Source organism: Nelumbo nucifera, chromosome 3 (assembly GCF_055504915.1).
Source record: "Nelumbo nucifera cultivar China Antique chromosome 3, China Antique-T2T, whole genome shotgun sequence".
Lineage (NCBI taxonomy): Eukaryota > Viridiplantae > Streptophyta > Magnoliopsida > Proteales > Nelumbonaceae > Nelumbo > Nelumbo nucifera.
Genome location: NC_142651.1, coordinates 91,818,271 through 91,841,075, shown reverse-complemented (window position 1 = coordinate 91,841,075; position 22,805 = coordinate 91,818,271). Strand labels below are relative to the sequence as shown.

Genomic DNA, 22,805 nt, shown 5'->3' with positions numbered 1-22,805 from the left:
ATTACTACAGAAGGGTTCCTTGCCCAATTCTATAGGGAATTTAGTTAATTGAGGGCTTACTACCTTACAAACTTGCACTTTTACAAAAGTGAAACATGTATTCTCTATTTCTGTGATAAAATAATTTTAACTTTCAAAGGTAAGGATTTATGCCTTGTAAAAGAAGCATATAAATTAGACCAAAAGTTTTGTTAAATCATGGCTTCTATAACTTGATCAATGTTCTCTCCTTTTAGCAGTCTTAGAAACCCTTTAAGAGCCAAGCTTGCCTTTGCACTCATTTTTTTAGTATTACAAGTACCTGACTGAGAAAAAGAATTTGTCTGAATTATTGCAATGAAATCATACCAAATTTTTATTTTATCCATATGCCCCAGTTTCCATCAACTCTTTTCTATTCTTATACCTGAATTTAAGAATTTACATAAAAAGAAAGAAAACAATCATCCACAGAATATTTATAGAACTTATTGTCAAAAACCTTTGTGGCTCTACAGAGGAATAACAGGAAAAGACTCTATCCATGATCCAAACAACCATAAAACTCCTAACTCAGGTTCGGTTAAGATGTTTTCATTATTTGAATTTGAGGCACTGGACCTCAATATCCCTTGGTTGGATACAATCTTCCCCAATTGAAATGAAGGGTTGAATTCAGAGGTTGTGTTCAAGGAATGGGCAACAAGAATGGGTCATGAGCACCATGAGTCCAATAGTAGTGACTCCCATTATGTCTATATCTATTTTGAGTCAGTAACACCCAATAACTGTGCATTATAATATACTATAATATGAGGTTGCTAGTCCTTTTCATTTGTGCATTTCGAGTTAAAAGCACAATTAATTTGTCAAGAGGAAAGAAGAAAAAACTCAGAGGAACTAGTACAATAATTTGATGGGAGTTACTCTTTGCTATGATGGAATTGCCTTGGGGCTTTCACAAAACAGAAAAACAAAACAAAAAAAAAAAAACAAAAACAAAAACTCTTTGGTGCTTGTACATCAAGATAAGAATGAAAACCAGGAGGTAAGTATATTCTAGCTAGAGATTAAGGCTCAGTTTGGAAGTAGTACAAATACAAATATGTACTGTAGAGTGCAAACCTTGTATTTTGTATGTATTTGTACTACTTCCAAACTGAGCCTAAGATTAAAACTGCACCGCAAAAAAAAAGAAAAAAAAAGTTGTCAAGTAGACTCTTGTGGAAATAATGTTCTGACACCCCATGTGGTAATTCTAATTCTAGGTTGGAATAACTAGCAAGACCTTTCTCTCTTTTGGGAAAAGAGACTATTCTAAATAACTCACTGAAAAGGAGATTAAGGGAGGCTTAACAGTAAATAATATTGTCCTAATATCAACTTTGCTTCAGAAGTACTAATCACATATGCTCATTTTAATAATAAAGACTTAAGTGATAAATAGTTCTTATATTTTCTGTATTTTCTTCCTATTTCTTGCATTTATTTTATAATTTTAATTCTATTTTTTTTCTCCTCAATAAGATGGCAAATGGGTGGTATGTGTGATCATGACAGATATGTTGCATTCATAGAATTAAGTGTTGCATTAAAGACCTCCATTATCTTGTATCTTTTGAAAGTCCAAATATATATATGTTGCATGTGGTGGTCCCTTTACATCAGTATATGTACAAAGAATTATTTGTCTGTATGACCCGGCCCCATGACCCCTGTATTTTGCTTATTGGTGATTTCTATTCAATCTAAAACATAAATGAAGTAACAATTAATCTCCATTTTGAAGCTCGAGACTTCATGTTCAACTGGAACCAACTGGTGGTCTGATCTACAAGAACATGCAATTGTTTGGGAAACTCTTTGGCCGTTGAAATTAGCTGGAGTTGGCTAATTTCCCTCAAGCCAACGAAAAGACAGACCCTAATTTATGGAAAAAGATCATTGTTAAAACATGAAATCTGATCTGTGTCAAAGGAGGTATGGAAAAAGCTATCTGGGTTTGTTGGATATTCCAATGATTAATTAAGAAAACAAAAAATCAGAAACATTTCTCATTCATAATTAAGCTGATGGGTATGGGGATTTAACAGAACACATGGATATTTATTCAACAGATACCACAAAGCAACTAAGTTGTGATAATTTTCTCTGTATTTAGTAATAGTTTATATTGTTCTTTTGGCATTTCTTATTTCTTATTTTTTGGCATTTCACTCATCCACCCAAACTGGAGGCAGTTGGGTTGACATAAGATACAGAAATCAAGGTCGTTTTGAGGTCTTTTCTCTTTTTCGAATGATGATCAAATTAAGAATGTTTTCAAGACTTATTGCTGCTGCAGTAGTGTTTGTTTCTTTCTTTGTAATTCTTTGCATGGATGATTCATATTAAACAGATTTTAGTGGACTATTTGTTAATAGATCGATAAGACCTCCTAACCATTTTGAATGTGGAATAAATGGTGGGATGTAGTACTTGGTACCATCTGTGTGGTCCTCACTGTTAATATTGCCAAGATTTCCCTCAAGTGGTATAAAGACTATTTACCTCTGTAAACATTAGTAGATATTAGATGGAGACTCTTTTGAATCTGAAGACAATAGCAAAAGTTTCATTAAAGGGTTCTGTAGGCACATGTGAAGACATAGATAGGCTGTGAAATTAGTTAGAAAAAGGGGGAATTGGCCACCCTCAAGCTCAGATATTGAAGAACCATGACCAAGATTAGATATATTACTGAGAGGATTGATCATGTAGCATGATTGGCTTTGAAATTCATCTCTAGGAGCAATATATGCTATATGAAAATTTAGACACTAATTGTGATTTTTATTGGAATGTTGGGTTGTGATTTCTAATATTCATACTCTGTAGGGGCCATTACTTGGTGTAATGGTAAAATCTCAGACTGGCAAGCAAGTGTAAGAAAGTGGGTTCGAGTCTGAAAGCGGCCTTTGTGCAGAAAAATGCCAAAGGTTATTAGGACCATATTCAGTCTACCCCTCCAAAGGTCCCAGATAGCTGGGACCAACATTGGGTAATGGCCTAATACTTGGTAGGACCAATAGCTAGCTAACTTACCCTATGGGCTCTGGTAGAAATTAATAGGTTTTGCAAGCAATCTTGGAAGGGGAATAAGAGAGACCCATATATAAATGTAAAGCCATCTTACACTACTTGGGTTGTGGCAGTGGACCAATTAGGGTTTTGTGTGTGTGTGTGTGAGAGAGAGAGAGGGAGGGAGAACACGTGGCACATCCAGGACCAGTAGAGATGATGATTAATCAAACCGACAAGGTAGAAATGGCACTAATTCATTGATATTCTGTTAGGTTGGTGGTCCAGCTCTCTTGAAAGACCTTCTGTCACCCATTGAAGTAACTATCAATTAATTAACTCCCAGTTAAAGGGTTAGTTTTTTTCTCACTTGTATCTTATTGGCGGGTTTAAAAATTATTGGGTATTTGCTTCTCCACAATTCAAACTAAGTGGGAGATTCCCTTACCCAATAATTGCTGAGACATTCACACAGAATACCTTGTTAGGGTTGTTAGATCCTAGCTTGGGTAATTACACAGAAGGGAGCCACTTATCCGGGTCGGGTCAAACATGGCATGGATCTTAATGGGGTTGAGAAAGAAGAACTGTACCACATAAAAGAAAAATAAGGGAACAATGAAGCCAAACAAAAACAGGTGAATCTGTGAACAAAGATCAAAAGGGGTAGGAATTCAAGAACTCAAACTAAAACAAGAAGGGTTGGTGGGTCGGGTAGAGAGTGAAAACCCATTGAAGGACCAAAGTAGAGAAGATGTGGAATGGACAGAGTGAGCTATAGTAAGGCATGGGGAGGGGGAGGGGGTGCTTAGGCGTACAACAACTAATAAATGTTATTGGGAAGCTAGTGTTTGAAGGATCTAAGCTATGATCCTTCTGAGGTGTTGAAATAAAAGAGAGCAACGAAATTCAAGTTTGGTATCCAAGCACCCCTCCGATTGTTACCATAAATGAATCCATAGAATGAGGAAATGGTAGTTCAGGCGTCACATGGGAGTCATCTTCACCTGTGACATAACCTTAGCAGATGCAAATAATAATAATAATTTACTTATAATATCTCTTTGTTTCTGTGTATGTGTATGTGTATGAGAGAGAGAGAGAGAGAGAGGAGATCAAGAAGGAAATCTTAAATAAAAGCTAACAGAGACCCCCAATAGATAAAAAAAAAAAGGAAAAGAAAAGGAGAGAGAGAGAGAGATAGATCCGTCCATCTTTTGTTTTCTCTGTTGGTATTAAGTCGAGTGCAACTTAACCCAGGCGTCTTATTCAACAGATTAATAAATCACTTTCCAAAAGTCCCTTTCCTTTCTCTCTCCAAATTAGCTCCTCCATCACACACACGAAAACGGATGGTTATGGAGTCTGTTGAGTGAATCTCAAGTTCCTACTTAGCTTTCTTTATGCTCATTCTTCATTAAAAAACTAGAGAGAGAGAGAGAGAGAGAGAGAAAGAGAGAAAGGTAAGTAGTTGTGTTGTTGATGATGAATGGAGGAGGGTCGGTTTTAAGCCTATAAATACCCACCTGCTAAAACAACTGTCTTCCATTTTCTGCATCTCTCCTGTGCAGAACTGTAGTCACTAGTGAAGAAAAAGAAGGAGAAATCGAGAGAGAGAGAGAGAGCTTTGCTTCTGTCCTTAGTTGTCCTCTCCCCTTCGTTTCTTCTACAGGGTCAGTAAGCAAAAATATGAAACATTATCTGCAAACATGTCTGGATTCTGTTGACTCTTTTGGGTCCATCAAAGTTTTCAGCTTTCAATCTCAATTCAGGCCTAAACGAATCCTCCTATTCTAACAGAATCATCATTATCTTGTTTTCTGCTTTCTGTTTTGCTGCTTTCAGCTTCACCACGGATTTTCCAAATCAAGCAACGGAGGACTCTCCTCGAAGAAAAATGGGAAGGGGCAAGATAGAGATCAAGCGAATCGAGAACACCACCAACAGGCAGGTCACCTTCTGCAAGCGTCGCAACGGTTTGCTCAAGAAGGCCTACGAATTGTCCGTCCTCTGCGACGCCGAGGTTGCTCTTATCGTCTTCTCCAGCCGTGGCCGTCTCTATGAATATGCTAACCACAGGTTTTCTTTTCCTTCTTACTTACACCCATCTCTCTCTCTCTCTCTCTCTACATATCTATTAAGTTACCTAAGGCTACTACTAGATCCTTCTTTCTTATCTTCTCTCTCCTTTTTCTCTTTGTTCATCATCTTTATTTCTTAGCTCCAGTGATGAATCTTGAGGCTTTTTCTTTTTAATATTTTCTGGGTTTTTTTCCATATAAGTTAGAGGGTCAATTTAGACGGTATTAATAATTTTTTCTTTTTTTTTTGTGCAAATTGAGCTTCTGTGTGACATTTTCTAAGGAAACTTAACTGTAAGAGCTTAATCATTTTTCTTTCTTTTTTTTGCAGTTGAGATCTTAGTTCCCACTAGCAAAGATTCAGTTATCTTTATTTTATTTTATTTTTTCTTCTCTTTTGTTTCTTTCCTGTATTAGCTTTTCTTTTTATTCTTCTTTTTCTAGTTCTTATTTGGATAGGTGGATATATCCGTTTTAATTAGATAGAAATAGAAGTGTTGTGGACATATAGTGGTATAGGAGCCGCAGTAGCAGCAAATAGGGTTTGGAAGGTATGCAGAACTGGGAAATCAGCCTCCTCCCACCTCCTCCATTGTTTTTCTTTTTTTAATCTTTGCTATTTCCTCTCTTTTTTTCCTTTATTCCTCTTCTTCTCTCTCTCTTTCTCTCTCTCTCTCTCTCTCATCATCCTCTATCTCCTCTCATCTCTCTCCCTTCAAGGAAAGCCTGCTGCATCAAAGCTGTCACACTCCCATTAGCCCATTTTCTCCAAGCTCTTGACTCTTCCTTGATAACACGTCAGTCAACCAGTTCAATAAAAAAAATCAAATCACAACATAAAAAAAAGTTTGAAACTTTCTTACACCAGAAGTGGGTATCTCTCAAAAATCAAAATCACAATAGGGTTTCAAAACCCAAGTGGGTTTCTTTTAATATCCATTAAACGGTCTTCTCCGGCCAATCAAAAACACATATTAGGGTTCATAATTGTGAGCTCTTCACGGGGCTCTTCTTTTGTTTTTTTTTTTATTTTTATTTTTTCCTTCAGTCTCTCTCAAAGACCATTTTACCCTTGTAGGTGTAGATCATGGGATCTCTGGTTAGGTTTGAAGACACAGATTAGGTTTGAGTATGGCGTGGTTGTATGTCTATTTGTCTTGGTTACAAATCTTTGGTCACGTCACACACGATTTTTCGGTTCTTGACGTCTGACAGCAGGGAGGCATCATGATTCCCATACTTGGCTTCTTCCCCATTTTTCCCTGAAACTAAAATTTCTCTTCCATTGTGAAACTTTCTTTCTCGGGTTTCTCCTTTTACCCCATCTCACTTGTTTCTTGACAAAGCATCTGCTGCAGCTGAAGCTCAACAAAGACGGCTTAGAGACCTCAGATACACACAGAGATCTCAGAGCTCAGAGAGAGAAGATGGAGAGAGAGAGAGAGAGAGGAAGCAAATGAACATGCATGAAATGGGTAATCATCATGTCCGTAATCCGTCACCTCATGCTAGACAAGAGAGAGTTTGTAACTGGGGGAAGAACCCATTTTGGATTAGATATGTTTTGAGCGATATCCATTGAAAGAACAGAAGAGAGAGAGAGGATAGGAGAGAGAGAGAGAGAGAGGTTGACAGAGGGTAGTGAAGGGATGGGGAAAGACCAAGGTACGATCCAATGGGAGGATAGTACCTGCGGCTTTTTCATGCATTGGCTGCTATACGGACTACTACTACTACGATGCAGCAGCAATGCAGTCTTACAGAAATACGGATGGACAGACACAGACCCAAAGACTTGTATTTTTAAATGGGGAGACAACAGAACCACTGTAACAATAGCTTGGAAACCCTAAAAAGTTCTTCAGTCAATGGCGATTTCCGGATGTTTTGGGTTTATCAAGGTGGGTAATACACTGTGGTTTCATGGGGTTACACTTGATGCATTTGTCTGCCCTAATACGTGGCACGGATCTGGGTGGCTAGGTCCTCCATCCAATCATATTGTTGGATCTCGTGCCAGCGTGGCAGAGACAACCAATCAGTTTTCGAAGAAGCTAAGGTAACATATGTTACGAGAAATGCGGGTCTTTTCATTGGATTATAAACCTAATATTATATTAATATTACATTCCATCACATACCTGTCACATTGAAACTGTAGAACTGACACAGAAGCTCCATAGTTATTTTAATTTTCTCTTTCTGGGTTCTTTTCTATGAGCTTTTTTCTTTCTCAAGGGTTTATCTAGGTTTCAAATTTCAGTTGGCTTTTAGTCATTTCATGGTGTCAGATGATCAAAATCAGGACTAGCAAAAAAAACCCATTAGCACATTCGAGCCTGGCCCCACTCCCAGTCTCCCACCCAACAATCCCAACCGTCCAATCAAATCAGAAACGAGGCTCCAATGCTTCTTATGTAACAAAGCACCGAAGAGGGTAGCAAAAAATCAGAAGTTATTTATTGACAGCTTTTTGTGTATTAAAATAAAAAGGAATCTTGAAGAGTGATAAAGAATGAACTTTTCTGTTCTAAATTAGTAGAACCCGAAAGCTTAATTATGGTCAGTTCAGTTGAATGTTCTTATTGCTCAAGTAAGCTTGATTTTAATGATATCTTACAGTGCACCAGTCGAGCTTCAACTGGTGCTTCTGTTTGTCAGATAAATGTGCAAAAATAAAACAGTAAATAAAACACATGAACCAACTTATTCAGAGTTATAAATAAATCACCTGGCCTATTCTTTCATTAATTACTTTTTTTCTTTCCTTATATGGGTGAGTCTATTTCTGATGTGTTTGGAACTTAGCTTATGGCGATGATGTAATTCGTTTTCCCATTGTTCCCTTGCTAGAGATTGTTTCATTGTTGTCTAGAAATGAAAATCATGAATTATAATGGATTCTTGGAGTAAAGCAGAACTATTGTCTATGTGTTTTGTGTATCTAAGTCTTGACTCAGTTGAAGTAGGGAGATTATATACCTACATAAACATGCCTATTTCTGGCAAGTAGAGCAATCATGTTGTCCACCCAAGCCTCAGATCGGGGACCCACTGAATTAGCCACGTGTCCAATCCCATAGTCCATATACTCTATATAGCCATTAACTCTACCTTGTAATGGTGGTTTTTACAACTAATATTAGCTAGCTGTTCAAAGTTTTTGTTAAAACTTGCATATGAAGGAGGACATATATATATTGCACATGTTGGCAAGGTCTTTTGTGCCAAAATCTGTTAATGGATCGGCTCTGCCCAAGAGAACTAAACCGACTGAACCGATTATGTTGGTTCTGCTTTTGGGGTTTGTGTTCCCTATTAATAATTGGGAATTGAGACTGGTTCTTGTTGTTCCAAACCGAATAAAACCCAAACCAATTATATAGTTAATACATAGAGGTTCCTGGTTTCTTGTAATTTTTGTTATTTTTATGTCTAAAAGGGAAAATTTCATAAACAGTACAAAGCTAATTTTGGTTAAAAGCACTTGCGCTATCAACATATAAACACAGTTCACTGTTTAACTATCATTTTTTATTAAGATTATGTTATCAAAATATTAAGTTCTAAGTTGTTATAATGATAGATATCAAAGTATAATTAGGTCTAATCAGGTCAGACCCGATTATCCTAACTAATATTTGGTTCATTTCTTTGTCTATCTTATGGAATTAATTAATAATTGTTTTGGGATTAGTCCATTCTGTCTCGAATCGGATTTGACCCATTGACTACTTTAGAATAACTTAAAAGAGGATTTTTTTTTTTTAATTTTTTGCTCCATGGGGCTACACAATGGGAGTAGCCCATCCCCCCAAGTGCAGGTGGGATTTGATCCTAAGCCTCTGTTACAACCAGCAAGAAACTTTACCAACCAGCCAGTTGATACCTTGAAAGTGAAAAGAGGAATAAGGAAACTCCTTATGAGCTCCAATCTAATTTTCCAATTGAAGATTCCTAAGTCATTTAAAAGTCATTTAGGTAGGCATGGATCACTAGCCAACTTATCAGTTTTTGTAGTATGGTGGATTAAAGGTTGACCAACCATAACTATGACCAGGTCAACAATAAGTTGAGAAAAAACTAAAAATGGGGGGAATTTTCTCAGTTTCTTTTAACCTGTTGAGGTGGGTTATTCAACTAGAGCAGAGCTATGTATATTGGCCTTATTACAAGGTTTAGAATTAGCATCATTATATGGTTGAAAAAAATTTGAGGTAGGAGACCGCTAAGTAATGATGAATCGGAGAAAATGTGTTAGTTTTCTTTAGTGATTTGGGTGTGGTTTAGTTTGGCTGATTTTGTATCTTGCTGCTGCTAGCTTTTTAACAGAATGATTTGTTTTTAATTAACAAAGACTACTCCATTTAGTGTAGAATTAATATTACCCACTAGTTTACTGACCACTTGAACAAACATACAATTAAGTTCTTGAAGATTAATCAGTTTTTATTTTACCACATTGTTGATTTTAGATAAAAGGCCCACAGGTTATATCTCAAAATGTTTCAAAAAATTATCTTGAATGCCTGCTTCAAAATAGTCATAATAATTCTTCAGATTGTAGTATGCATCAACTCAATTAGCATATGCATTGTATCCCTACATTCACTACTTTTAAATGAAGACAATCAAAGAAGACGATTTTACTTCATAACAGAGGTAGGTATCTGCTTCAATTGAAGGTTAGTTGTATAAAAGCAGTAGGGGTGGCAAATGGATGGATTGGGTTGGATAAGGGTTGAATACCAACCCACCCATATTGACCCACCAATCCACCATGACCCATCATCAATCCTTGTTAAGGGGTCATAATCCACCCTGATCCACACATATTGACTCACTTGACCCATCCATATTGACCCTTAACCACCCTCACCCATACTAACCCACATACCCTCGCCTATAAATACAAAAATGGATCGGGACGGTCCGTATACCCGAAATAATAATTTTTAAGAAGAACATCTCTCTCAAGGTTGTCACGTGATGGAAACGGGTCAGGGTAACCCGTATACCGAAAAACAATAAATTATTGAGAGGAAAAACTCTCAAGACTGCCATGTGGCAGAAATGTGTCGGGGCAACCCATATACTTGTAAATAACAATTTTTGAAAGAATAATCTCACTCAAGGATGCCACGTGAAAGAATAGGAACAAGTTGACACGCATATCCGAAAAAAAAAACATTTTGAAAAAATCATCTCTCTTAAGACTGCCACGTGACAGAAAATCAGAAATGGGTTGGGTTGACCTGTATATCCGAAAAAACATTTTTGAGAGAATCATCTCTCAAGATTGTCACGTGACAAAAAGTGGGTTAGATCAAATCCATATACTCGAAAATGCAAAAATACTAAAAATGCAAAAAAAAAAATACAAAAAAATTGCAGAAAATTCAGAAGAATATAGAAAATACTAGAAAATTAAGAAAAATGCAGAAAAATACTAGAAAATTGCAGAAAATGCAAAACTTTTGCAAGAAAATCCGAAAAAATGCAAAAAATACTAGAAAATTGCAGGAAATGCATGAAAACACCATAAAAATGCAGAAATTATGTAGAAAAGCACCAAAAAATTGTAGAAAATGCAGAAAATACTAGAAAATTTAAAAAAATGTAGAAAAATACCAACAAATTGCAAAAAATGCAGAAATAAATCCAAAAAATTATAGAAAATGCAAAAAAATGCATAACTTCTATAAAAGTGCTTTCGTGTAAAAGAACTTTTGTAAAAGTGCTTTCCTAAAAGTACTTTCATAAAGTGCTTTTGTAAAAGTGCTTTCACAAAAGTGTTTGTGTAAAAGTACTTTTCATAAATTTACTTTATAAAAGTACTTTTATAAAAGTGTTTTCGTGTAAAATTGATTTGAAGATGAAAGTTAATAAAATATATTTTATTTCATTTATAATCACAAAATGAAATGTGACATGGTGGTTTTGATTTGTAATGAGATGTGTACACACTAAGAGACTTGAGTTTGAGTCACTTCCATTGCTGTATTTTTTAGATTTGGCGAGTATAAACCCAAACCGTCCTAACCCACGTGACCCAACCCACCCTGACCCTTTTCCATTGACCCTAATGGGTTACTTGGCCCATATTGACCCGCCAATAGAATGGGTGGATATGGGTGGGTTCCAAGGTGGGTCAAATGGGTTGGGGTCAATATTGCCAGCCCTAAAAAACAGGATGAATAAGACACAGGAATTAAAAGAATTAAATGAGCTAAAGATTGAGTTGATTTTGAAGTACAATGAGAAACACATAGTAACAATTGAACTTACCTTTATCATATAATATATAACCTGAAGGAACAATATTAACCTAAAGGTTATTAATGAAGTAGCTGATTTCTTTTCCTTAAGTTGCTCCTAGATTCCTATTATAAATTGAATTTTGATAAATTTCTAATTATTAAGAAAAAACAAAAAAATGGAAATTATTATTAAGAAAAAAATGGAGAAAGAAATATATGTTCCCAACACTTAAAGAACTGAAATAAAAGAAATTAAAATACCATTATTTCTTGTGGTTTCATCAAGTTCAAAAAGGTAAACCCAAAGTAAAAAGGTAATTTAACTCAGAGATAAAAGGCTAAAGAAATTTATCACACAAGGATGCTTACATAATTTTGAATGATAAGATTGAGATGGTTGTTATGGTAGGATATATTCCTTTATTTGCATACCCAAATATTTATGTTAGCTGTTATATTCATGATACCTAGCCATACATGACTATAGAATTATTTTAGGGATCCAAAAAAATGTTTTCTGTGTTATATGGCTAAAGAGTCACATTGGGTTACTATCATTAAAGTTAACTTGCTAAAACAAAGTATGCTTATCTAAAACGACAGCAGCAGCAGCAGTAATAGAGACAATAATAATAACAAATGTTAATTATTGCAAATTTGTGTCTCTATGATATTTTACTTTAAGCTTTTACATACTTTCTTGGCTACCAATTTTCAGCACTTTAGAGACCTTACATGCTTATCTCTTATTTTCTTGTACTCTATGTCCCACTTGTATGCTCTTCATTTTTTTTTCTATTCTATCCATAGAACTCTGGTGAACATTGCCCATGGATCTTTATTTACATCTTGGTGCAAAGTTCTATAAGTAATACTGAAAATGACTCAAGTTCCAAAAAACTGATCAAGAATAAAGAAATTATTACTTATTTGGAACAATGATAATTTATATCAATACCATGTATATTTCCAATTAAAACAATAATTTATTTGGACTTTTACCATGCTAGTTCTCTATACCTACTATGGTCTCTATATTAACATTTATGCCATCTATGCTAACATTTCTTGTTATATTGATTTCATGACTAGTGAAGCCCCTTTATTATATTGTCCATTTTGTCCCCATCATCCTCTCCCCTTGTTTATAACATTATGATGCTCTCTGAAATATAACTATTACCATTATTTGCGTATTAACTTTCTCTCATTTGAGTAGTTTAGGTTGCGATAATTGAATTGCTTTCAAAGAATTAATTCTGATGAATTATGTGACCTTAAGAATCATTTTTTTCTTAAGTTTGGATATATGAAAATTAATAAAATTCTTTGGAGATAAAAAATTTAGCTTCTAAAATAATTATTATTTTTTTAATAGCAAAAGATGAGCTATACAAGCCTCCTTACATCCGACTCACAATTGAAAATAAAATCACTAAAACTAAGACCCCTTCTAAAATAATTATTTTTGGCTCAAAACTCAATCTTCAAATAGTGATCCTTTGGAGTAGAATTTAAACCAAAACAATTATTGTGTGATCCTTTGGAGTAAAATAATTATGTTTTTTGGGATCAGAAACAGCGATTTCATTAATTCATTAATTAGAAAATGTAGCAATACAAATTGTGCTAAACATCATTCCAATTCTCAATATTTACAACTTAACCCATATTAAAGTTTCTCATTAATTCATAATTAAAAAATGTGACGACACTGATTGTGCTTTTGCTAAACATCATTCCAATTCCCAATATGTACAACTTAATTAATTAACCCATATTAACGTTGCGCCTAGAAGCTAGAACAGCTGCTCTCTGTAAACCGCTTGCTTTGCTAAAACATCAGTCATATCATTTAGATTTTGCTTCCACCTCTCTAGATAAGTTGCTATTTTACTAGTCTCAACCCTTGAAATAGTGATAAAACTTCAACTTTTAATGAATCTCTTTGTCTAATCAGCCTTGAATACAATGCCACCATCTTGCTATCTTTATTTCTGATAAAAACCCCCTGAGGGTCCAATGTTTTCCATGGAGCTTCCATCAAAGTTCAGTTTTATCATATTTTGTGACGGGTGTTTCCATCTAGTGATTTAAGAGGCTTGCCTGAGACGTGTCTAAGTGCCTAGGTACCAGGTGCATCACTTTCAAATGGCTTGCGCCTAGTATGCCTGGGCATGTATCTAGTGCACCTTGTGCCTTAGCCTAAGCGTGCACATGGGTGTGCACCTGGGGCACAATTTTTGCAATTTTTGATATTTTTTTTAATTTTGCACTTTGCTTCAAAAGGCGTGCACCTTGGGTGCAAAATGGTCTTTGCACTTTTTTTTTGCACCTTGCGCTTTTAAAATACTACTTCCATCAAAATTTGCTTCATAAGTGATGAGGTAATCATTGTGTTTCTTTTTAATTTGTTGGTACTTCACCTTTAAGCATTTCATTGAAACTAGCAAATTTTCCAAAATCTAACATTTGTTTCATTTTACATGGTAAGGCATGAACTAAGTATAAGTCCATACATATAAATGTATGTATGTGACCCTCAACTTGTCCAAGTTATATTGTGTCATTCTTTATAAATTTTATTTGTAGGGACTGTTGCTCTAGGAACTTTTTAAAATATAAGTTTTCTTTGCAAATATGCTTTTCAAAAATTACTCTAGTAACTTTTGAAAAATAAATTAAGTCCCTTTTATATAAAATGCTAAAATCAATTTCAAGGTGGAGAATAGAATCAGATAAAGGCCAAAAAGTAAGAAGGAAAACAAAATTCTTAAGTTCTGGAATGAATTTTTAAAGAAAAAAACAATGTATTACAATGAGTAAATATAAAATGTTATAAATTAATAGTAGCAAAAAGGCCAACTTAATTCAGGAAAAAAGATATGGATAAAGGTACAAATTGGATGTCAATTTGTGGGGATCACAAAGTACAAGAGAGATGGATTTTCTACAATGATTTATTACTTTATGATATCATTTTCTTAAGAATGAAAGGACCAAAATTAAAGGAAACTCCTTAAGAAATTATTAAGTAGTCAATATTAGAGAATATTGTTAAGGGTAGACCTAAAAGGACATGGGTAGAAATAGAGAATATTGTCGCACGCATAGAAGACCACCAACAGCTTTGGTTAGAAGAAGTGATTTGTTATAAGTGGAAGGGGCTAGAAGAGTTAGGGGTAGACCAAAAAGGGCATAGGTAGAAGTAGTAAGAAGTGATTCAAGCAATAACAGTGGATATGATTTTAAATAGAACGGTTTGGCGAAACAGGATTCATGTAACAACCCCATATAGTTGGAATAAGGCATGGATGATGATGATTGCTATGAACCATTGAGTCAAGTTGGTTCCTCAAGATTTTATTAGATTATAGGAGCTATTTATTTAAAAGACATTAATTAAAATTGGACCTACCTTTATATACGCATATGCTTGTGAGTGGGTGTATATGTTGTAATGAAACATACGTTCATTAATTAGTTCTAGTGTGTTGAAGTATAACTAGAGAATTTGATAGAAATGAAAAATAGAGAAAAAAAATAAAAAAAACACATAGAATACAAAGATTTGTGTGGTTCAACAAGATGCTGACATGTAGAGCAAAGATGATTAGAATAATCCACTATATCTAAGAAGAAAGTAATGAAAAACTAAACTAAAAGAGAATAAAAAATTGGCAAAAAGAAACATTTTCCTAAAATTAATACTTTCTTGCCAAAGTTATTTTCTTCCCATAGATACAGGGTGTCAATTGGGCTGGATTTGGTCCAATCTGATCCAGTCCAATATGGATCCATTCCACATGGACTAGGTCCAATCCAATCTGATGAATACTCTGTCCCGTTTTGGACAAGTCCAATTCAATGTCTTGACCTTCCAATCTATTCAAATTGGTTTTAATTTAGATTGGTTCCAACCCAAACCTGGTCCATTGATACATGCATTCTTGTCTTCTATCAATGGATCGGATATTGGTTCAATCCAACCCAATCCAATATAAAGCCATTAGAGATAGACCAGGTTCAATCCAATCCAATAAATATAAATAATTTGGACCATTAAGTCTGGATTGTTCCAATTCAATATGTCTCATTGGTCTGTCCAATTTGTCCAAATTGATTTGATTTGGTCTAACCCAAAATCGGTCCATTGGCACCTCTAAATATACTCTTTTAACACCAAAGTAAGGCTTTCCATATCTCAAATGATCACTACACTAAGAAAATCAAGAACCTAAGTCAAGATATAAACATACAAGATTGTCATAAAGAGGTATGCTTCTATCCTAAAGAGCACTCCAAAGCACACTAGAATGTGTTCCTCCCCAATATCTTGCCTCTCTCCCCAATAGCATCCTCCTCCTTTTCTATTGAAAATAAAGGCCTCTAAAATATCCCTTAAATTCATGAAATTAAAGACTAAAAAGAACATTAAAATTCTTTCATATTAATAGGCCCATTCGTAATGAATAAATAAATGGTTGACAATCCTCAGTCATCTTTATGCATAAAATATGATAGCTAATTAATACTATTGCCATCTGTTTATTTTATTATGGTAAGTTTTACTTTTCTTATAAAGAAAACCCACCTTGGATAATTCTTTAACTATAGAGTAGCTAAACATCCAATAATCATCACACCATCAGCTTATGAGAAATTGTCACTACAATAGTGATTTAAACCAGCACTTCATGAAACAAATTAGTTCATTTAACGACTAGAGTTCCTTTGAAAATTAATTTTCAACTGACTGGATACCAAAGGTATTTACACCACTTTACTCTTAATGTAGGTACAATGCGACATCTACCTTACAACTCCTTGACAAAGCTTAATATGATATAACAATGATGTAAAATGACTAAAAATTATGGGTCACCTTCTTAATGAATTTGGGTGAGATGGACTGTAGCAACAAGAAATAGAAAGCTAAAACATAGCTCCATATGGTACTTGATAACAAGATAAAGGGTAGTGGATTATTTATGAATTAGGGAAGGCATCAGGCTGATGTGGGCATCAACATGGTTCCAAAGTTTGAGCCTAAGAATTTTTTTAAATGTTTCTGAACTTTGAGTCGTAAGGGTCACATAAATTAAGATGCTAGTTAAGTTATTAGTGTTGGTTTAAAGTTTTTCTCTTCAGTTTCTTCCACTCTTCAACTTTCAATGAATTCTTACAAAACCATAGACTAGAAAATTCTCTATCTACAAGTCATAAACTTGTCCCCATCTTCTTGGTCCTAAATCCTATCTTAAATTATATCGTTATTTTTGTTTGTTTCACTGTTTCTTTCTTTTTACACCAATCACTTATTTTCAGCACCTTAAAGCGTTTCTAGGAAGGCCATCTATCAAACAACATAGGCACCAACCCAACATTTGGCTATTATTTGTTCTATCATTCTCAGATGGCCCATTGTCCATCATACGGCAATTACTTATTAGTGTTATTAAGATCCTAGGATGTAAAACTAGTCCAACACGCCAAATCTTAACCCAAAGGACTTGAGTTTTAGTTTTAAGCTTTCCATTAAGATCCTTTGGTTCATGATAAAAATGACTATTTCATCAAAGAAATGTTTTCTTCTTCAATTACTACTCTCAAGGGTAAAAATCATTGTTAAATTACATTCTCCTTTATATCAATAATTCCTAAACCAAAGAACAATAAATAAGTTCCAAAGGCTTGCATTTATATTTAAATATCCCATATTTTCCATCATATTTACATATAATTTTCTCAAATTCTGACATAAAATTTCACTTGTGTTAAGATATAGTCTCGTAAATGGAATCACTCAATGCCATTAATTGGATAACCTTGTTTTACATATTTGTTATTGTTCCAATCCAAGCAAACATGATCTTCTTGATTTTTTTTTTTAAGTTTTTTGAAAAGGTGAAACATAGAAATATATTAACAGAAAAAGAAAGGAAAGGAATATACAACACAGACTAGATTGCCCACAGAAAAAAAAAAAAAAGTCAAACAGCTTTGAAACCTGGCAAAAGAAAATAAGCAAAAGTACCCCAACATGATAAAGCTACCAAGATCTATTTCCCTCAGACACAACAAAACCCCTACTAAACATTGACTTTGTATTTGATTTTGGAGTTCTTTTACCTCATGGAAGCTAAAGACAAAATAGTTGTAATTTTCTATTGATATTGAAATGGTATTTGTGAGATTGTAGTACTATGAAAATAGCTTAGGCATGATACATATATGCATGTCCATAACTAAAAAGTCTACAAAAACTGGTGAGATTGACTATGATTTTAGAGAATACTCTTTTTTCACATGCAGATTCAACTATCTGATGCTTTAGGAGTCCCATGCACATCTCTATTTTCAAATAGCCTTTACCTAAACTTGCAGTTATTCTTGATGGTTACCATCATAACGTACAGCAGAACTGATCCTTTATTTGTTCAAGTATATATTTTGCTGATTAGAAAACTGTATTAGTTTGTTCTATTGGCATTGTGCTATTATTAAACTGACAAGATTATCTGAGCATACATAAAAAAAGGTGCAAAGAAAAGTTCTCACTTTCAAATTTCGATAGTGCTTTCATATTTCATACAAAGGTTAAATCCTATGCATATTCTTTTCAAGATGACTAGATGTACGTTTTCCTTCTATTTTCTTGCATATTTAGGCTTTATTGTTATGATGTACCCCTCCAGAGAACCATGGGTAAAATGTTGTTTATGTAGCATAAAAATATTCAGCTTTCCATATATTTATCATTGATTATGGTTAAATGTGGTAATGCTTTCATATATCCATGTCCATTGCTGATTGATTCCATGTTTAAATTGCTCAGTTGGGTGATTCACTGAAATTAAAATAAGTTCAGAACAATTAACACCAATGTATGTTGTTTGGTGCAGTGTTAAAACAACAATTGAGAGGTACAAGAAGACCTTGGCTGATTCTTCAAACTCTGGATCTGTTTCAGAGGCCAATGCTCAGGTGAGATTCACTCTGTGTCTTTCAACAAAGTCTTTAAAGTTAAGTTTGTGGAAGCCAAGAGGCTCCAGGTTAAGATTATGTTTATAATCAAGATATTGCACTGCTAGACATTATTGTTCAATCAATACCAGTATTTGCCATGTATAGAATTTGCTTAATTCATGGTTGGTTATCAAGTCATTTTCTAAAAGAATTGAGAAGACACAATTTCATGATACACCGATTCAGGGTACACATTTTTCTTTTTATCAATTAAAGCAAATTTGATTGCTGGATTATAATTTAACGCGTGATTAGCTATAATTAGTTAACAAGTCGTTCATACATGCATATTATGTTTTATTAGGGCATGGATTTTGAAACTGGAACTCTAGATTTCACCTCTAGATCTCTTTCATGCAGGCATAGACATACAGAAATGCAAAAACAAATATTATTGTCTTTTAATAACTAATAATCTTGTCTACTAATTATAAGAGATTATTGCACAGTTATAGGTAGTTGCTTTTTTTTGGAGCAAAAGTAAAGTATCAATGTATTGATGAAAAGGTCCTTGTACAATAAGAAACTGTACACAAACAGAAGGACCTCAAAAAAAAGTCCAAAAAGTCCATCCTCAAAAAATTACAATCAGATGTATCCCCTTTAAAATCAGTAAGTACTAAGCATAGCCAACCAACTTCTAACAAAATCTACAGCCTCATTGATGACTTCAGCTGCAGAAGAGGTTTTATAATCAATGATCCTCCTGTTCCTTTCCAACCAAACTGCCCACAGAATTGCTAAGGGAATGGCAGACCAGCAAGTTTTCCCTTTCTTAGTCAACCCTCGGGTCTGCTAAGCATTCAGGCAGGCTTTAACTGAGGCTGGCATGCACCAGCTAACCTTCAGACTTCTTAAGAAATGGCTCCAAATCTCTGAGGCAAAACTGCAGTGTAAAAACAATTGGTTTGCTGATTCTGTTTCCCCACCACAGAGACTACATCTCAGGTCACTACAATTAAAACCTTTTCTTACCAGCATCTCTTTGGTTAGGCATTTCTCTAATGCTACCCCCCATACAAAAATTTTTACTTTAGAGGGAGCCACAATCCCCCAAATGGCCTGCATTGGGAAGGGAGTTTCAGCATCTCCCCTTATGGCATTGAAGAAAGATTTAACTGAGAACTCCCCACTTTTGTTCCCTTTCCATTCTAGAGCATCTTTAGATTGCAAATTCAAAACCTGGGACTGAAGAAAAACCAAGAGATTCCCCACATCTCCCAATCATTGAAGTCCCTTCTGAAGGTAGGGTTCCAGCAAACAACATTATCCCTTAACACAAATGCGTCTGCAACCACTGCTTCATTGTCTTCAGCCACATTGAACAGGTTAGGACATAAATCCTTAAGGGAATTTCCCTTATCCAGACATCCAACCAAAACTTGATCCTTCTCCCATTACAAACTTTAAATCTGACTTCTCTTCTGAACAGGTTGGAAACTTTGCTTATACCTTTCCAAAGACTGCAACCATAGGTTGGCATGGGTGGACCACTACCCCAACCCCTTTCATCCAGCCAAAATTTTTCTGCTATGACTGTCCTCCAAAGGTTGTCAGGCTCAATATCAAACCTCCAAAGCCAACTTCCTAGCAGAGCTAGATTAAAAGATTTTAGCCTCAACCCAATCCCCCTTGAGATAATGGTTTACAAATCTGCCCCCATTTAACAAGGTGATATTTATGAGAGTCATTCCACACCCATTACATATACACCATTTCAACATCTTTATATTGATCATCATCCTGACTGTATTTAATTGAAATGTTCTGATGGCCATATTAATCTGCCAACCAAAATATCAGTTCTACCAGCAAGAAGCCAACAAGCTGCGCCAACAGATAGGCATTTTACAGAACTCAAACAGGTAATTTTATCCACAATTGTTGAGCACAATTTGTGACAATTATGCAGATTGAACTTTCCCTGATAATGTTATTTGCAGGCATTTGATGGGAGAGGCTCTTAGCACTATGACTGTTAAAGAACTCAAGCAGCTGGAGGGTAGATTGGAGAAAGGCATCAGCAGAATTCGATCCAAAAAGGTATTGGATCCGATGCCCAGGAATGTCTCTTAAGGTGTACTTATGAAATGCTTTTTGCTTGTTATGATCTCATATGTTCTCACTAACATGCTTTGAAATCTACCAGAATGAGCTGTTGTTTGCTGAAATCGAATATATGCAGAAAAGGGTAACTACTTCTAGTTCTAGACTTGCATTCATGTTTCTCTTTTAAGTAATTCTAGGCTTCACATGACCCAAAATTTTTATGCTGTACTTCCTTCCCATTTTCCATATTATTGTGCTCGTAACATGTTCTAACCTGTGCAGGAGATAGACTTGCAAAACGATAACATGATGCTTCGTGCAAGGGTCTCTCTCTCTCTCTCTCTCTCTTGCATTTTTTTAATATAATGTTGAATTTTTTTGGTATTAATTAATAAGGAGCTTTATGGGTGGTCAGATAGCAGAGAATGAGAGAGCCCAGCAGCAAATGAGCATGATACCTGCATCTGAATATGAGGTCATGCCTCCTCAATCTTTTGACTCTCGGAACTTCCTCCAAGTAAATCTACTGGAACCCAACCACCATTACTCTCGCCAAGAGCAAACAGCACTCCAGCTAGGGTAACATTCTCCACATAAACTTCTCTCTCTCTCTCTCTCTCTCTCTCTCTCAATTTTTGGCTGTTGCATCTTCTTAAAGCATTAAAGTGAATGTTACCCTATTTCTGGAATGTAACTTTCTCTAATTTTATTTTTCTTTTAATTTCCATTGCAGTTAATATGGTCAAAGGACATATTTCTGGAGAGCATTCTCTTTCTGTCTTTCTTCTTTTTGGGAGAGTCAGTATCCTTCCCTGGTGATATCTACAGGCATTTTGAGAAAGCTAAGAACCAGAGGTGGTGGAATAACACAAACAAGGGTCTTAGCATGCTTTCTAGTTATTGCTATGTTGTTAGAGAAGGATGTTGTAAACCTGCTGTATCTGATGAACTCAGTATTCCTACTTTTTTACTGTATGATTTATTCTCATGATAATGTGCATGCATGTCCCTATGGACTTGTTACAATATTTATATATATGTTCTCAGTTACCTAGCTAGGAGATCAGTATCATCTGTGTTTGTGTGTGGTATGTGGATCTTTGTGGTTGGTGTGATTTGTATTAACAATATGGTCTATATTAGCCATGTTTATTTAGTTATTGTTAAGTAATAACAACACAGCCCATGAAGCCCACCTTTTACTTCTTATTGAATACCCCTCTTTTCAGCCCATTGAGGCCTCTTGCTATTTTAGCCCATAGAGGCCCTGCCTATCAAGACATGTTTGTTTGACCCAATGTGGTGCTTTGTTGGCCAATGATGGTTCAATTTTGGCTGAAGAAGCCAACCCATTGAGGGGGCATGTTAAGGAATATTATAGTAAGATGTTTCAATGTATCTCACCTCAATATACAATAGATTAAGATAAGATTAAGATGAAGGGATATTATCTATATCTTTCTTATTCTATTTCTATAAAGATGTAATCTTGATTTTGTTGCAATGTAATATTTTTTACATGCTTTAACCTCTTTTAATTTATAAGTTGCCTTTTTAGTAACTAATAATCATGGTAGAAAGACATTCTATTAGTTATTAGAGAATATTAGTTATATGTAAATTCTATAAAAGTTCCACTTTTTAATTTTTATGTGTTGCATCTTGTCTTCCTTTACAGATTCCATTTGTAGGTTTTCTTCCAGATGTATCACCATTTACAATTAAAAGAAAGTTGGTCTTTTCTTTTCAAAATGCTAAAACAAACTTCAAGGTGAAAAAAAAAACAATCAGATAAAAAACTCTGAGGAAAGGAGAAAAACATAAGTTAGCTTTATTATTTTTAGAATGGATGTTTCAAAACCAAATAAAAATTAATAGCAACAGAAAACCAACTTAATTAAGGAACAAGGGATAGGCATGGGAAGCAGAAGATAGTAGTTTAATCAGTGGACCTGTTAAGTCAAAAATACTCTTGTTTTTCTTATTGAACCTTATTGCTTGGGGATGACAGATCATATTAAATAAAGGCTCTGTCCCTTCAACTTCTTTTGTTATTTTTTATGTTATTTCTAAGAAAATATAAGTAAATATGACATTTTATATAGAAAAAAAAATACCAAGATGATGTTTCTTAAGGAAATATTCTACTATGTTATACAAAATACATTCTACTATCTAATAACAGACATGGAAATTACTTAAAATTAATTAGTTAGTAGATATACAATTAATATTAGTTATAAACCAAGAAACCCAGTTGGTTTGTCAAGATTTTATTAGGGTATAGGAGTTTTATAGAATGTTATTTATTTGTTTAATAATTTAATCCTAATTTGGAATGTCTTTT

The 22,805-nt window shown here is 34.6% G+C and overlaps 1 protein-coding gene across 2 annotated transcripts; it reads left to right on the top strand.

The window, feature by feature from the left end:
- The first annotated feature begins 4,301 nt into the window (after positions 1-4,301).
- On the top strand, positions 4,302-21,516 carry LOC104608988 (agamous-like MADS-box protein MADS1). 2 transcript variants are annotated; one of them, XM_010275130.2, is made up of 9 exons: positions 4,302-4,712; positions 4,885-5,118; positions 18,286-18,367; positions 20,213-20,274; positions 20,353-20,452; positions 20,559-20,600; positions 20,741-20,782; positions 20,874-21,037; positions 21,192-21,516. In XM_010275130.2, exons 2-9 carry the CDS (start codon positions 4,937-4,939, stop codon positions 21,193-21,195), a joined length of 678 nt encoding a protein of 225 aa, XP_010273432.1. In that variant the 5' UTR covers positions 4,302-4,712; positions 4,885-4,936; the 3' UTR covers positions 21,196-21,516. The 2 variants fall into 2 exon arrangements, with proteins under 2 accessions (XP_010273432.1, XP_010273433.1); XM_010275131.2 differs by lacking the exon at positions 21,192-21,516 and having other exon boundaries at positions 4,306-4,712; positions 20,874-21,041.
- The last annotated feature ends 1,289 nt before the right edge of the window (positions 21,517-22,805 follow it).

Excerpts from the sequence above, each read along its gene's own strand:
- LOC104608988 (XM_010275130.2), top strand. The coding sequence starts at position 4,937 with ATGGGAAGGGGCAAGATAGAGATCAAGCGAATCGAGAACACCACCAAC. Across the intron at positions 18,368-20,212 it reads TTTCAGAGGCCAATGCTCAG|TTCTACCAGCAAGAAGCCAA; the intron begins GTGAGATTCACT and ends CCAAAATATCAG. Across the intron at positions 20,275-20,352 it reads ATTTTACAGAACTCAAACAG|GCATTTGATGGGAGAGGCTC; the intron begins GTAATTTTATCC and ends TGTTATTTGCAG.